This window comes from Peromyscus leucopus, chromosome 4 (assembly GCF_004664715.2).
Source record: "Peromyscus leucopus breed LL Stock chromosome 4, UCI_PerLeu_2.1, whole genome shotgun sequence".
Classification (NCBI taxonomy): Eukaryota; Metazoa; Chordata; class Mammalia; order Rodentia; family Cricetidae; genus Peromyscus; species Peromyscus leucopus.
Window position 1 is genome coordinate 36,722,110 of NC_051066.1, and position 14,673 is coordinate 36,736,782.

At 42.9% G+C, this 14,673-nt stretch overlaps 1 protein-coding gene across 5 annotated transcripts in view; it reads left to right on the forward strand.

Moving 5' to 3' along the window:
• The window catches only part of Tanc1 (tetratricopeptide repeat, ankyrin repeat and coiled-coil containing 1), a 226,937-nt gene that overhangs the window by 85,200 nt on the left and 127,064 nt on the right, over positions 1-14,673 (forward strand). For all 5 annotated transcript variants that reach the window (XM_028871438.2, XM_028871733.2, XM_028871656.2 and 2 more), the window contains exon 3: positions 1,184-1,262. In XM_028871438.2, coding sequence (XP_028727271.1) covers positions 1,202-1,262 — 61 coding nt within the window. In that variant the 5' untranslated portion in view covers positions 1,184-1,201. The remainder of the gene's footprint in view (positions 1-1,183; positions 1,263-14,673) is intronic.

The window sequence follows — 14,673 nt, forward strand, 5'->3', positions numbered from 1 at the left end:
TAGCTGAGTGACCCCTGGGTGGACTCAGTCTCCCAGGGTCTGTTTCTTCGTTGGTAAAACAAAGGCTTGAGAAAATAAATACAAGCTTGGACCACATGATAAGGAGGTCACTCTGCTTGCTTGTGTTGTGGCTCTGTGGATGGCAGCACATTGAGCTCCTCATCCTTCTCAGACTCCTTATCCTTCTCGGTGGGCTGCACAGAACTGCTTTACTTCCTCTCTGAGCATTGCCATGTGGCTTGTCAGACTGAGGCCACCTACCTGAGGCTCTCAAGCTAGGCAGGTTTGGGATTCCTTCTCCAGGGGAAGGTGTCCTCCCCTCCCCCCATCCTTGGGGCCTTGGCTCTGCTACATGCCTTCTGCCTTCTTGGTGCATCAGCTTCATGAGGAAATAATAGTCCCATTGTTGCTTGTGGTAGAGATGGTTTCCAGTTTCATCTTAATCCTGGGCCATTGTGTTGTTTTTACAAACTCAGTTCACCCCCCCTCATCCCCTCCCCTTGCAAAATGCAATTTATTCTTTTAAAAGACTCAGCAGCCATCCACAAGGCCTGCTCTTCTCATCTCCTTCCCAAAGTCATAACTATATATAGTAAAACTGCACGGGAGTGTGCACTGTTTAATTGGGCCACCTGGCATCAGGGTTAAAATGGGTTCCGTCTGTATTTAGTTTGCAAATGCTTGTGAGCTATGTTCCAATCCAGTAACCTTCCAACATGGTTTTTGTGGTTCATAATTAGTGGCACCTGTAAAACATTTCTCTTAACCATGTCGCTTCTTTCTTCTTAACCATACTCTTTGTGATTTTATGTTTTCTTCTTTTTGTTTTTGTTCACTAGGGCTGGCAAATTGTATTATCACCTTGCCAAATATCTTACCACTAGTGATGGACCCAGGTTTAGCCTCGTAACCCTAATTAGATGTGGAATGCGGAGAATGCACCGCGGGTGGCTGTTGTAACTTTTCTGACATGACAGTGAACTTCTGATGGCTTCATGGAAAGCTAGAAAGCATTCCTTGTGTCTCCCGCCACCTGCTCATTCATAGGACGGTCACAGAAATCTCAGGGTACTTCTGGGTTACTCGGAGGCATCTCTTCTGAGCGTAATTACACATTTGAGGTCAGTATGCAAACGATAGTCCCCACTTTTCCTGCATTTGACTTCTTCCCTTCTCTCTCTAGAGACCCAGAGTGTTGACCATGTTGAAGGCTGTGCTGAAGAAGAGCCGAGAGGGAGGGAAGGGGAGCAAGAAGGAAGCAGGTGAGTACACAGACACGAGTTGAGATTATGGTGGGCGGCACCAGGTGGGCGGGCCGGCCAGATCCCACCACTTCGGGCTAGGTAGGGGCATGGCCTTGGGACCACCCCGGAGAGACTCAGAACCAGCAGTGTCCTAGAGGCTTTGAGGAACTCTGTATTTAAGGAGTTTTTATTATTATTACTATTATGAGAAACAATGTTGGAAATAAGTTTCAATTTTGAACCAAATCCTTCCCCCAAAGATGTTGAAGGTTCATACTTTTAACAAGTCATTCGGGTCCGGAAGCTTAGTTAAAGAGGCTGAAGGATGGCAGTTGTGTTTAGGAATTTGATTTCTAGAAAGCCCTTTTCCTTGTCCCACATGGAGTTGAATTTTATGTCTGACCAACTGTTGCCTGACTGGTTCTTGTGTTTTTGAGTATCGAATTTTATTCCTAACAGGTGTGGGCCCGCTTAATGCCAGACGGTTCACTCCGTGTGAGGGGAGCGGCTTAACGTGGCTCTGCTTCCCCTCCTCTCCTGCCTGTAGGGTTTTGGGGCATATTTGGCCACTGTGACCCGAATAGCATTGCATTCCGTGTGGTGACCTCCCCTAAGGTTGTTCTGCTCACCGTCAGTCTTAGGTTCCAGTTTCTCTCGATAGAAAGTCTGTGCATTTGTATTCCCAGTTAAAAAGAGCTGCAAGAACTACTCTGTAAGCCACTCTTAAAACTCAATGTGAGATCTACTCTTGTTGCCAAATGGCTCCTTTTAAAATTACTTAATGTCAAGTAATATTTCAGTTTTCATTTCTGTTAAAATATCATAGATAAATATACTCGGCGTCATCAATTATAATTAACTTTTAATTCAAAACACCTTATGTGTTGTTAATTTGTCTCCATGCTTTTCATAAGGGACTCAGTAACTAAATGTTTTGGCTATGTGGAACCTAGATAAAGTTTCTACTTATTACTAATTATCTCTTAAACCCAGCCTGCAAAGTGGCCAACTCACCTCGAATGAGAAGCCTTTGTTACAAGGTTGCTGTTCGGATTCTGTTACAGACTTCTCATTAATGCCTGGGTAAACAGATACAAAGACTAGAAGGAAGCAGATTTTAATGATATAAACAGAAGGCTGCAGAGTTAGCTCATAACCTTAGAAAATCAACCCCTAGCTTTGAATAATTAATTAGAATTGTTACTATGGAGAAATTTTAGTTCACATAATTTCTTTCCAGGGGCACATTCATCCTTTGCTGGGTCAGGGCCAAAATGTCTTTCTCATTATTTTTCTGAAAGTAGTTAATTTTTCCCCCCCGAAGTTTTGGCTCATCTGATACTAATTCGAGAGACTTTATTTGTTGCCTTCGAAACCTTTGTCGTTTTTAGCATAAACATAGTTCCTAAGCTGTCTTGGGATGGAGCTGCCAAGCAAGCAGGTGCCCACCCCCACTCCCTCTCAGGACCAGGGTCTGCAAGCCAAACTCCCTATGAGTAACAGGATCTCTCAACAAAGACCCTCCTCTTCCATGGTGCCAGAATCATGGGAAATAAGTTTAAATGATGTTCAGCACCTGTGCCTTTCAGGCAGGCCAGGCAGCAAGCAGTTTGCCTTTGAAAGGTTTCCAGTTTCAAAACATGGGACTTGGGGTTTAGGTCTCCCTTTGGCCTTTTAAGAGAAACTACTGCTTTTTCTGTGAGTCCTGTCTTTATAGTAGTTCCCACACTCCGGGTTTTTCACTAGGGTGCACCGACTTGAAAACGTAATGGGAGCTTTTGGTATATAAAGCGTGGTGTGGTCCATGTGCTTTGCTGTTACTAGAACGTGGCTTGTGTTGTGCTGGGGACAGAGCAGCTGGGATTTTACATCCAGCTGAGGTTATGCGAAAAGATTTGGGTAAATACTTGGAATTGGACAGCTTCTTTGTTGAGTTCTGTGACAGCGCTCATCATCTCAGTGAGTCCTGACTGAATTTCTCAGCCTAAGCAGGTCTGAGACAACTGTGAGACTCAGGGAACAACTTCCCCTTCAGCATGACCAGGCTTTGCAGTACTGTTTCCAATTCAAAGCAGTCTTGTTTGTTTTTTTTTTAAGGCAGGATTTCTCTTTGTAGCCCTGGCTGTCCCAGAACTTGATATGTAGACCAGGCTGGCCTCAAACCCAGCCTCTGCCTCCTGAGTGCTGGGATTAAAGTCGTGCGTAACCACCACCTGTTGGTTTCATTTTGGGTGGTGTTTTTGAGGCAGGGTTTCCGTGAGCAGCCCAGCCCGGCCTTGAGTGTGTGCTCTTCCTGCCTCTGCCTCCCAGTTGCTGGGATTACAGTTCTGTGCCGACACACCAGGCTAAATATTAATAATAGTCCTTCCTCACACCCACAGCTAAGGATTCAGCCTAGGCCTGTCAACCTACCAGTGAGCATTCTGCAGCTGAGCTGTATCCCCAGAAGTATTGAAACGCTTTTCCTCCAGCTTCTGTCCCTAAAAGAATATATCCTATGTAACTACCTTAAGCCGTGTGGGGAAAAAAAAATAGCAAGTGTTGACACTCAGATTATAAATATATATCACAGAACGTGAGATTGAATCCCATTGGTCGAACTCTAAAATTAGGAAAATTCTTTTTAAAAATGATTATGCATTTTCATCTGTGCTTGTTAGTTTCTGGAAGCTGGAGAGGCATGTTGGGGAATGCGATACCAAAACCCTTGAGGTGTTTTTGGGATGAATGTTCTCTTTGTCCTTGTTGAAGTTCCTTCCTTCAGTAAAAAATGAGCCACATCTGTCTCTTGGCCTTGAACTGGGTCTATGGGAGCAAAAATAAATATTAGGGGCTGGCAGGATGGTTCAGCTGGCCAAGTGCTTGCTACCAAGCCTGAAGGATGAACTTGGTTTTCATCCCCCCCCACCACATTCTGCAAAGAGAGAATTAAATAATAAATACATTAAAGGCTGTCCTTTTATCCCCGTGTGTGGACCCCATGGACAGACGGACGGACACACACACACACACACACACACACACACACTCTCTCTCTCTCTCTCTCTCTCTCTCTCTCTCTCTCTCTCTCATGTATCAATGTAACTTTAAAAAATCAGTATTTAGCCACAGTAGAAGGGCATGTTGGACCAAGACATCTATTTTTTTTCCCTCCCTGTTTTCATGGCAGAGTCTTGATTTAAAACAAGGAGACAAGGCGCTGTCTTTATCACAAAGCTCTTCAGAGAGGTTTGCCACCTACCACCAAATGTCTTGATTTCACCTGACCTGTCTTACCAGATGATTATCATGCAACTCTTATTAAACTGTTATCAAAATGAGCTAACTGTTGTATTCTCCAGTCAGGGATATCTGATGCAAGATCAGAACCTAACAAGAGTGTTGAGTGCATATTAAACCAGCAGAGGAAGCCAGCCTCTGTTCTCTAGAGAAAAGGAATATGTTCCATGTTGTAACAGCAAAAATCATAAATGGTAAATGTGTAAGCTATATATCAAAATAAATGATAAAACTGTATTGGTGACTCAAGACTTGACTGAATAAAAAGAATTATTAAATTCCTGAGTATATATGCATACACGTACATATTTCTTATTTTAAGCCAACTAGTTCTCCTAAAATTATCTGTATAATTCTTTTACTCCATGATGAAATTCCACTTTTGTTGTTGATTCTTGTAGTCCTGGGGATCAAACCCTGGGCCTCCAAATACGCTTCATCTGATCTAACCCTGCACGCATCCCAACTTTTTGGTTTGGGGGACTTTTTTTTTAAAGTTTTCAAAAGGGGTAGTTTTAGGTTCACAGAAAAGTTGACTAGAAGGTATAGCAGCTTTCCCAATGTACACGGCTTCTCCTGTTAAAACAGCCACACCGGAGTGTTTCATTTGCCATATTTGTCCCGCTGGCAATCCCAGCGATGCAAAGATAGTTTACATCAGGACCCATTTGTAGTTACAGACATCCTGTGGTGTAGAGAGATATACTGTAGTGTCATACAGGACATCGTGACCTCCTTAAACATTCTATATGCTTCTTTTTTCTAACACGGCATAAAACTGATATAAAAGTTCATCTGGAAGAGAGGAGGCTTAGGACTAGGCCAGGAGAATTGAAAACTGTGGAAAGTATTTGTAAACTGGCCAAGCCTGGTTCACATGCCTGGGTTTGATCTGCAAAGAAGCTGGAAGGGTGTGTGTAAATGTCCTCACGTCTATGGGGCAGGGTGAATTCTGCTTCCCATCAGCCCATGTGCCATGGAGGGTGGTTGAGTCCAAACTGACAAGTGTGGTCCTTAATCAGGAGAATAGCCAGCAAGCAGCTGGTTTGGTGAGGTTTTTGTTCTTGACAGTAATGTCAAGAAATGAAACGTTATTTTATTTGATATCTAATATAATTAAAGTTCACAGTGGATAATTTTTTTTAAACATAGATTTTTGCCTTCCTTATCGAAGGTCTTTTTCCTTCCATAGGAGGGGACTGGGCACGTTTCCTGTATGTATTCCTTCTCTAGTCAGCTTTTACTTCCTCTCTGTTTCTGTCTGTCTCCGTCTCTGTCTCTCTGTGTGTGTATGTGTGTGTGTGTGTGTGTGTGTGTGGGTGTGTGTGTGTGTGTGTGTGAAGGAAATGGTCTTAGTTTGGAGCAGTTTATTAAGGAGCCTTGGCCTTCACCCTTTCCATCACTAAAACCCAGGTGGTTGACTAAACACACTTGTAATGTGTTAATGAAGGCAGTGGATAGTTTCTCAGCCTGTCTGTACCCAATTAATTGGTTTGTTTTGCATTTGTTTCTTCACTTTGAATTCGAGGCAAAAGGAAGCTGTTGTCCTCTCCAAAGTCTAAAAGCCATTGATGTGATTGTTAAACTTGGTATTTTAAGCCATTCCAGGCTGCCTTGTGGCTTTTGGTGGTACCTTCTAAAAATGCCTCAATATAAATGATGCTTTGTTTCATCCAGAAACTATGAAGCTGCTTTTGATTAGCCTGCTCCATTGCCCGCTTGCTGCGGCTGTGGACCATTATTTAGGAATTCAGTGCAGCAACTGTATTGTTGATGTGGCCATTTGGTATCTTATGTTAAGAGACTACAAAATGTTTCTCCAGCAACACAGTAACCAGAAACAGTTCCTTCTGAAGGTAATGCATTTTTCTTTACCAGAACATTTGAATAATTGTATCAAGTGTCAGTCTCTGGTTTATGCAGAGTAGAGCTGGGATACAGCTTAGTTCTCAGGGTTTGCTGGGTTCCTGCATCATGTGTTTTCTTTGTTCTCTTCAGAGCGCAAAGTCTACGAACAAACCAAAACACCAGATTTGGGAATTAGAGGTCACAAATACAAATCTCAGCTTGATCATCTCTGGATAACTGGAACTTGGGCAAAACTTTCTTACAGAGATTTTGTCCAGGTTTAATTAGAAATTCTTTCAGCCGGGGGGCAGGAGGTAGTGGTACACACCTTTAATCCCAGCCCTGGGAGGCAGAGACAGGCAGAACTCTGTTAGTTCGAGATCAGCCTTGTCTACAGAGTGAGTTCCGGGACAGCCAGGGCTACACAGAGAAACCCTGTCTCGAAAAACAAACAACAAAACAAAACAAAACAAAAAAATCCTTTCTACCTAGGTTGATACTCAGTTTCTGCTAGATACTCATTACATCTTTTCTTGAGAAAACCATGTCAGCTTAAAGAGCAGAGGAGATGCAGACCCAGACTGTCCTTAAACTTGCTAGATAGCTCAGTTTGCAGCCATTCTGTCTCTGCCTCCCAAGCAATGGGGTTATAGGTGTGCACCCGTGTGCTGGCGCAAGTTTTATGTCAACTTGACATGAGCTGGAGTCATTTGGAAAGAGGGAACCTCAATTGAGAGAATACCCCCACCAGATTGGTTTGTGGGCAAGCCTGTGGTGATTTTTCTTGACTGATTGGTGTAGGAGAGCCGAGGTCCTGTGTGGTAACCACTCCTGGGCTGGTGGTCCTATAATGTATAAAAAAGCAGGCTGAGCAAACCATGGAGAGCAAGCCAGTAAGAAGCATTCCTCTGTGGCTTCGGCTTTGGTTCCTGCTCGGACTTCCCTCAGTGAAGGACTGTTACCTAGAAGTGTAAGATGAAAATAAACCCTTTCCTCCCCAGGTTGCGTTTGGTCATGTTACTTTGTAAGACAATCATTCACTATACTGGGCTTCAAACAGAATTCTTGTTCTTCCCCTAGAAGTTAAAGAGAAGTCAGGACTGACTGGAGGGGTTTCTTTCACTGCTTATTAGAATATAAAACTTAGTACAAGTTAAGATAAGAACCCGAGACCGTCACCATAGCCAAGACACATCTGCCACCACTGTTCGCCTCCTGGTTTCAAAAGGGCCTCTCAACCTTCCACCCCTCCCTGCCCTTCCTCTTCTTCCCAGGGCCGCTCTTTCTCTCGTCCTGAGTCCGCTGAGGACTCTCTGATCCATTCCGTCCAGCTGAATGTGAACCCCACCTCTCCAACCAAATGCTTTATTCAACTGAACAGTGGACCACAACATAACATTCCTGTAACATTTCCCCCCTTTGTCTAATTAAAAAGGAAAGGTTTTTTTTTTTTTCAAAGTAAAACTATATACAATGAAAATAATTATCAGGTATTGTCCAAATAGAAAGGAAAAGTAATAACCTTAACAAAAATGAAACCAAATACTCTACTGGATTGGACAACGGACCCTGACAAAAGCAAAATTTTCATAACAACTGATTCTAGGCAAAAGTGATTTTCTAGAAGTTTCTTTTTATGACTTCCTATTTCTAAATATGGAGTCTACTATCTATTTTGGGCAGTAAAGGTGCTTCTCCTGTCTTAATCAGTTCTCCATAATGTAACTGGTAAGCTCTGAGTTGTTTACTAGATGGTAGTTTATACTTTGTAAATTCTTTTCCTGTATTTTTCACCTTTAGCCTTCATCAAATACTTTGTATCCTTCTTTGTGCAATTAAACTGAAAGGCACCTTCCCTTGCAAAAGTGATTTCAGGCGATGGCAAGCAGATCTGAGGATAGGTTTCTAAACACATTTATAAGACTTCATTCATTCATTTATAAGATCCTCATTCAGGAAGGTCTTCATTTTTGGAAGGCCTTTGTCTTTCATCCTCTGGTTGCTTTCCCAAAACATATAGAATGGATGTGTTAGAGGAAGGGGACAAGTCTGGAGCGTTTGTCATGTGTTGGACACCTGAGCATATGGGCAATGATGGCTTCATGATGGACTTCCTGTTTGCTGTGTGGTGCATACTTGGAGCAAGCCCTGTGCTCAGAGGGAAAGGGAAGGCCAAGGCAATCGCCCAGAACCTCCCACTTCATGTGGCCAGTGAGACCTCCAGGATGACATGTCCTGCTCGTCCTGCTTGAATCATCATAAAGGACGATACAAAGCTCTCTACACTTTTCCTCGAGTCCCTGCTGAATGTGTATATATGCAAAAGGAAGCTTAACTTCAATAGGGAAATGATAAATTAGAAACTCAGTTAAAAATGTTTATTTGTGTTTACTAGATTGGATTTCATTTCAGATTTTTTTCCTCATGAAAGGTCTTCCTTCCTTCCTTCCTTCCTTCCTTCCTTCCTTCCTTCCTTCCTTCCTTCCTTCCTTCCTTCCTTCCTTCCTTCCTTCCTTCCTTCCTTCCTTCCTTCTTTCTTTCTTTCTTTCTTGAACTGCAAAGAGCCTCATCAGTATCTCTCATGATTCCATAAAAATCTCCATATTTTAGTTTCCATGTGAGCTGTTTGCATTGGGGGAGAGAATTTCAAAGTTGATTATTTCTAGTCTACAGAAGTGTGGAGAACTGGATTCACCTCCCTCTACTGGCCAATCGTTTCTGCAGAGGACCGTCTGTGGTGGCTCGACTTGAAGAGACGATGATCTGAACTTACGATTTTTGGTTAAAGTCTTAGGAATAAAAACCAAACAAGTATCTCAACAGCTGATTTTAATTCTTCACTGTTAAGTTTTCAGCCAGGAGTTGCCCATATTTCAGGTGGTGTGGGAGCATCCAGGCTGTTAGATTTGACCCGCGATGCCTGACCCCACTCACAGAGGACACAGGCATGATTTGACTTCTGACGGGAACCTGCACTGGGTAGCTGCAGTGCTCTTGGTTGGAAAGTTTTTAAATATTTATTGGTATTTGTGGGTGTGTGTCTGCCTCTTCCTGTCTGTGTGCCTGTGGGTGCCAGGAGAAGCGACTCGTCCCCTGGAGCTGGCGTTATAGGCAGGTGTGAGCGGCCTGACATGGGTGCTGGGATTTTCTGGAGTTTTCCTAGGTCATGGGACTGGCCGATGAGCAAGGCTAGGAGCCTGGCTGCGAACTCTGGGTTAAGGATAGAAGGGGGCGGGGTCAAGTATCAACTGTGAGGAAATTTTGATTTTTTTGACAGCGGATTTTCTTATCTGCTTGAGCTGCCGCCATGGAACATCTTTGGTGAGGTGGCTAAAACAACAGGGACTTACGTGTTTTCAGTTCTGGAGGCTGGAAGTCAGATCAGGGGGCCAGCGTGTCAGATTATGGTGAGGGTTATTCCTGGTTGGTGGAAGGTGGCCCTTCAGCGGGGCCTGATGGGATAGAGGCAGCACACACTTGGAGCCCCTTACACTAACAAGGACTGTGCGCTCGTGTCTCCTAACTGTGGAGCCTGGGGTGTCTACCTGATGCTCAGAGTCTCCTCTCTCAACGCTGCCACGCAATGGGGTGTTACAGCCTCAGCGTAGGAGTTCTGAAGAGGACACAGTGCATCCATAGCATTTTATTGTTCTTAAAGTATAATGTCATAATTCACTGATGATAACAACACACCATTATTTTGTGTGCTATTAAAGAAAAATCTGTTCTCGATTAAATTTCAACAGTACTTTATCATTTAACATACTTTTATTAAGTTTTTTTTTTAATCTATTTCGGAGATGGTTTTTTAGCACAATATTACATTAAAGAGTTCTTTGCATTTGCTTATTTCTATGTATAATGTGTGCCATGGCCTGTCTTATATCCCAGCACTCTAGAGGCTCACTGTGTTCTGCCTGCCTTGGTGAGGGTCTGATCTGAAAAGAAGTCTCTCTTCCTTCCTAGTGTGGCCCTGGTTTTTCCTTCTCTTCCGTTTACATTTTGTTTGTTTTTGTCTTAAGAGATAAGATATTTGCTTTGTTGCCCAGAATGCCCCAGAACTTGTGTACCTAACAGGTCCTCCAGCCTCAGAGGGATGGGGTTTAAAGGCATGTGCTACCACGTCTGGCAGATACACCATGATTCATTTCGACTGTTGATAGGGAAGCCGAAGCCTGGCGGCACATGCCTGTAATCCCAGCACTTGAAAGCAACGGAAGTTTAGAGCCTGGATTAGCCTACGTGATGATTCCTGGTGATCCTGAATGGCGTAATGAGACCCTGTCTTAGAATGGAAGTTTTGCTGTCTTTATGGTCATGATTCCAAATCAATGCTGAAATGAATCTCCCTGAACGCACCTGTCTGTGTTTTGGTGGGGAGAGTTTTTTGGTGTTTGTTTTTTTTAAAAAGTAGTGTTTTTATTTATATTTTTCTTGATTTTGCAAAAATACCCTTCTAAAAGATGACATTAAATTTATAATTCTACCAACAACGTATTAGGCAATATTATCAGCATTGTGACGAAACGATTTTATCTCTGCGGGTATCAGGACGGTTGCATTTTAATGTTTCAGTTACGATTTTTGGATAATAGGTAGTACGAGCTCAGCACTTTCTTGTATGTTCAGTGGCCATTTGAAGCAGTCCTGTCCGGGGCTGCATTGTGCCTGTATAGCTTACCAGCTGCACGAACCTGGACACATGACTTAGGTGCTGTGCTCAGGGCTTGCTCATGGGGATTAAATTAATATTTTAGAAGCGTTTAAGCTGATGTTTGACACTGTATCTGTTGTATGGCTTTTTGTCAATAATAAAATTTCTTTCTTTCTTTGTCCTGCCTGTTTACTTCTTTTTTTTTTCCCATTGGGTTTAATAGCTGTTTTAATATTTTAATGAGTGTTTAATCACTGAGAGCTCACCAGCTAAAGTTTTAAGCAAGGCAAACATGTCATGTTTAATTTCGAATTACAAAGCCTAAAAAGATTTATCTAAGTCATCCTTTATATTTGGGAGGATTGAGTGAAGGATTCTATACTAATTCTGTAGGTTCAGTGTTAAAAATGGACTCGGGTTATAAATCAGTTTTTGAGGCGATTGACTCTGTTTCCCTGCTTCGTGCTCGGGTGTGATGCTCATGTGATTAAAACTCTCAGACCTGCCCCCGCAGGGCCACGGTTCTGAAGATGCCATCCTCTGTAGGGCTTGTTTCTTTTTATGTATTCAGTTGGCTCTGCAGACATGAGACCAGGTGCCTTTTGATGTAGGACGGTGTTGTGTTGGAGTGCGTTTAAGAGTGCTTTTGGAATGCCTTCATCCGGGCACTCAGGAGGCTGAAGTGGGAGGTTGAAGCTGGAGGCCTCTGGGCTGTACAAGGCGAGTGAAACTGTCTTGGAATACAAAACCAGATAAGCGAACAAACAACAAAACAAAGAAAGTCCCCTGAGGTGGCCTCTCAGTTACAAGTTTGAAGGCACCTAACAGTTTTCTTAGAACAGGTTACTATATTTCTTTGAACCTTTAGCTTTCTTGCCTATAAAATAAAGATAATTTGTGTCAGATAGCAATTATGAGAGTCAAATATAGTGAATTTTGTTTTAAAATTTCAGTATCAGGGGAGATTAAAAGGTATATCATGAGTATACTCTTGCAAATATTTAAATTTATGCCATGGGTTTTGATATGCAGATGCTGGGTTTAAAAATCCAACAGTAAGTGAACCATCAGTTGACTCAGATTCTCTAGAGAAGACACGATGATCCTTATGAAAAAGTTATTCCTCACTGCACAGTTATACAGTGTGCTGAACGCTTCTGTTTACCTAATGTAGTGGCCAGTTTATAAATGGAGAGTAGGGGCTGGGGTATAACTGTGGCAGAGTGCTTGCTTAGCATGCTTGAGGTCCTGGGTTCGATTCTCAGATCCACCGAAGGAAAACCAAGGAAAGCCACTCTGAACTATGTAAAGACGGCACGGCATGGTTCTTGAGTAGTAGAGACAAAATTGCCCAGTGTTTTGGATCACTGAAGTTGGTGATCTGGGTGCTTGAGTTCAGTTCCCAACTTAAGCTGCTGAACCTCACTGTCTTTCCAGTTTTGCTTTTGTGAAATGGAGAATAACATTAGAGAGCTGACCTGTTGAATATTTAAAATCTGAATTAAAAAAATTATCGGGGAAAAAAAAATGTATGAACATTGACCACAAACAGATTTCTGCCTTGTACTCCCTAAATAATATAGTATGACCCCAATTTACATAGCATTTCCATTGTATTAAGTATTGTCCAACATCTGGCAGTGGTTTAAAGTATATAAGAGGATGTATGTAGGTTTTATGCAAGTACTATGTCATTTTCCATAAGGGATGTGCTCATACTAAGATTTTACTATCCAGTGGGGATATTGCAACCAATCCCCTGCCCATACCAAGGGGCAAGTCTTCTCTCTAGAGTGTTGATTCATTGAAGAGTGAATAAGTTAAAATCCTTAGAACAATGTCGGGACCACAGCAAGCATGTTAGAAATGTTTGCTCTTGTAACTGATGATAATCCCTATACCATTCTGGTCTCTTTGCTTCTCTGTCTCTTTCCACTCTCCTTTAGACTTTGGTAACTGGTGGCATCTTGGACATGTTGATTCATTAGCTCACTTGTCTGTGTGGCTAGCCCGACCCTGGCCACTCCATCTGGTGCAGATGGAGGAAAGAGCTACTTAATAGGCATGCCCTTAGCAGAATGCTGCAGGGACAATTGCTGTAAACAGTCTGGAAAGATGTGTTCTCTAAGAGATGGCAGAGGGTAGGGGGACTGGGGCCTAGATGCAAGGATTCGAAACAAGAAGCTTCTCTGTCTGCAAAGATGAGTGTGCATTTGAAGTGCTGTGCACGGGATTCACTGCTCACTTCATCTGTACAGGAGCGGGCTCTAGTGTAACTGATGGGCAGCTGAGTCCTCACCTGGCCATTTCTCCTCCACCAGACTACTGGGTGGGGACCCCACATGTGCACCTTTGTGGGAGCTGTTGAGGTGCTGCCATTTCTTTCTGCGACACTCACTCACTGCAGGGACATCCCAGCCAGTTACGCAACACTTGTGCATGTGACTCTGAAAACTCTTAGGAGAAGTATGGTCCCCCGTTATGGCAAACTGTGTTCTTGGCAATCCTATAAAGATGAACTTTGAATACAGATGCGAAAGTCCAGAAGTTAAAGGGTTCTCTTACAAAAGAACAAGGCACACGATTTGATCAAAGCCATTTGTCAGTGTGTTTCATTTGATTCTTGTGTTTATGCTGATTCTGTGTCAACATTTTGCTCTCTCACATACTTACACTCACAAGTTAGATACACAGAAAGGAATAGCTAGTGAATATATTTTTGCTGTTCAATTCGCATGGCCTTAGAGAGCTCTTTTCCCAGAGACATACTCGAAGAATGAATGGAGCAAATAACTTGCAATCCGTTTTATGTTTTAGAACTCATGGTTAGAGTGGAAAGTTAATATGGTTAGCTGCAGTGAGACAATATTGACATTGTTGCTAAGATATTTTACCAGACATGTTGTTGAAGCTGCTGTTTTGAAACTGAGCAATGATTGTGTGTGTGTGTGTGTGTGTGTGTGTGTGTGTCTGTCTGTCTGTCTGTCTGTCTGTCTGTCTGTCTCTGTGTGTGTGTGATGATAGAGCAGATGTGGTGTATAGAATACAAAAGACACAAAATGGCAAAATGAATGAAGCCAGGTGGTAGCAGTGCATGCCTTTAATCTCAGCACTTGGTAGGCAAAGGCAGGTGGATCTCTATGAGTTCAACGCTAGCCTGGTCTACAGAGCAAGTTCTAGGACAGCCAGGGTTACACAAAGAAACCTTGTCTCAAAAAACAAAACAACAAAAATCCAAAAGCCAGTAAATGCAAAGTCATCTTGTTCTCTCCTCTAGTCCCATACCTCATTATAGGCCTGAAAAGGACCTAGTTAAATAGCTATGTGCACATAGTCGATTGATACATCTTTCTGGAATATGAACGGAGTTGTCTGTGTTGTGCAGTGTTGAGTGTGTGTGTGTGTTCATGTTCATGTGGATGCCAGAGGCCAACCTCAGGTGTTACTTTGTGGGTACCATGCACCCTGGATTCTCTCACTGACTTGGTGCTCACTAGGTATGTAGGCCAGGCCAGCCCGGTAGTGAGCTCAGGGATCCCCGGTGTTTGCGTGTCCAGTGCTGACTGGGATTGCAAGTGTACCACCATGCCCACACAGCATTTTTAATGTGGATTCTGTGGAGGAAACTCAGATCCTCACACTGGAATT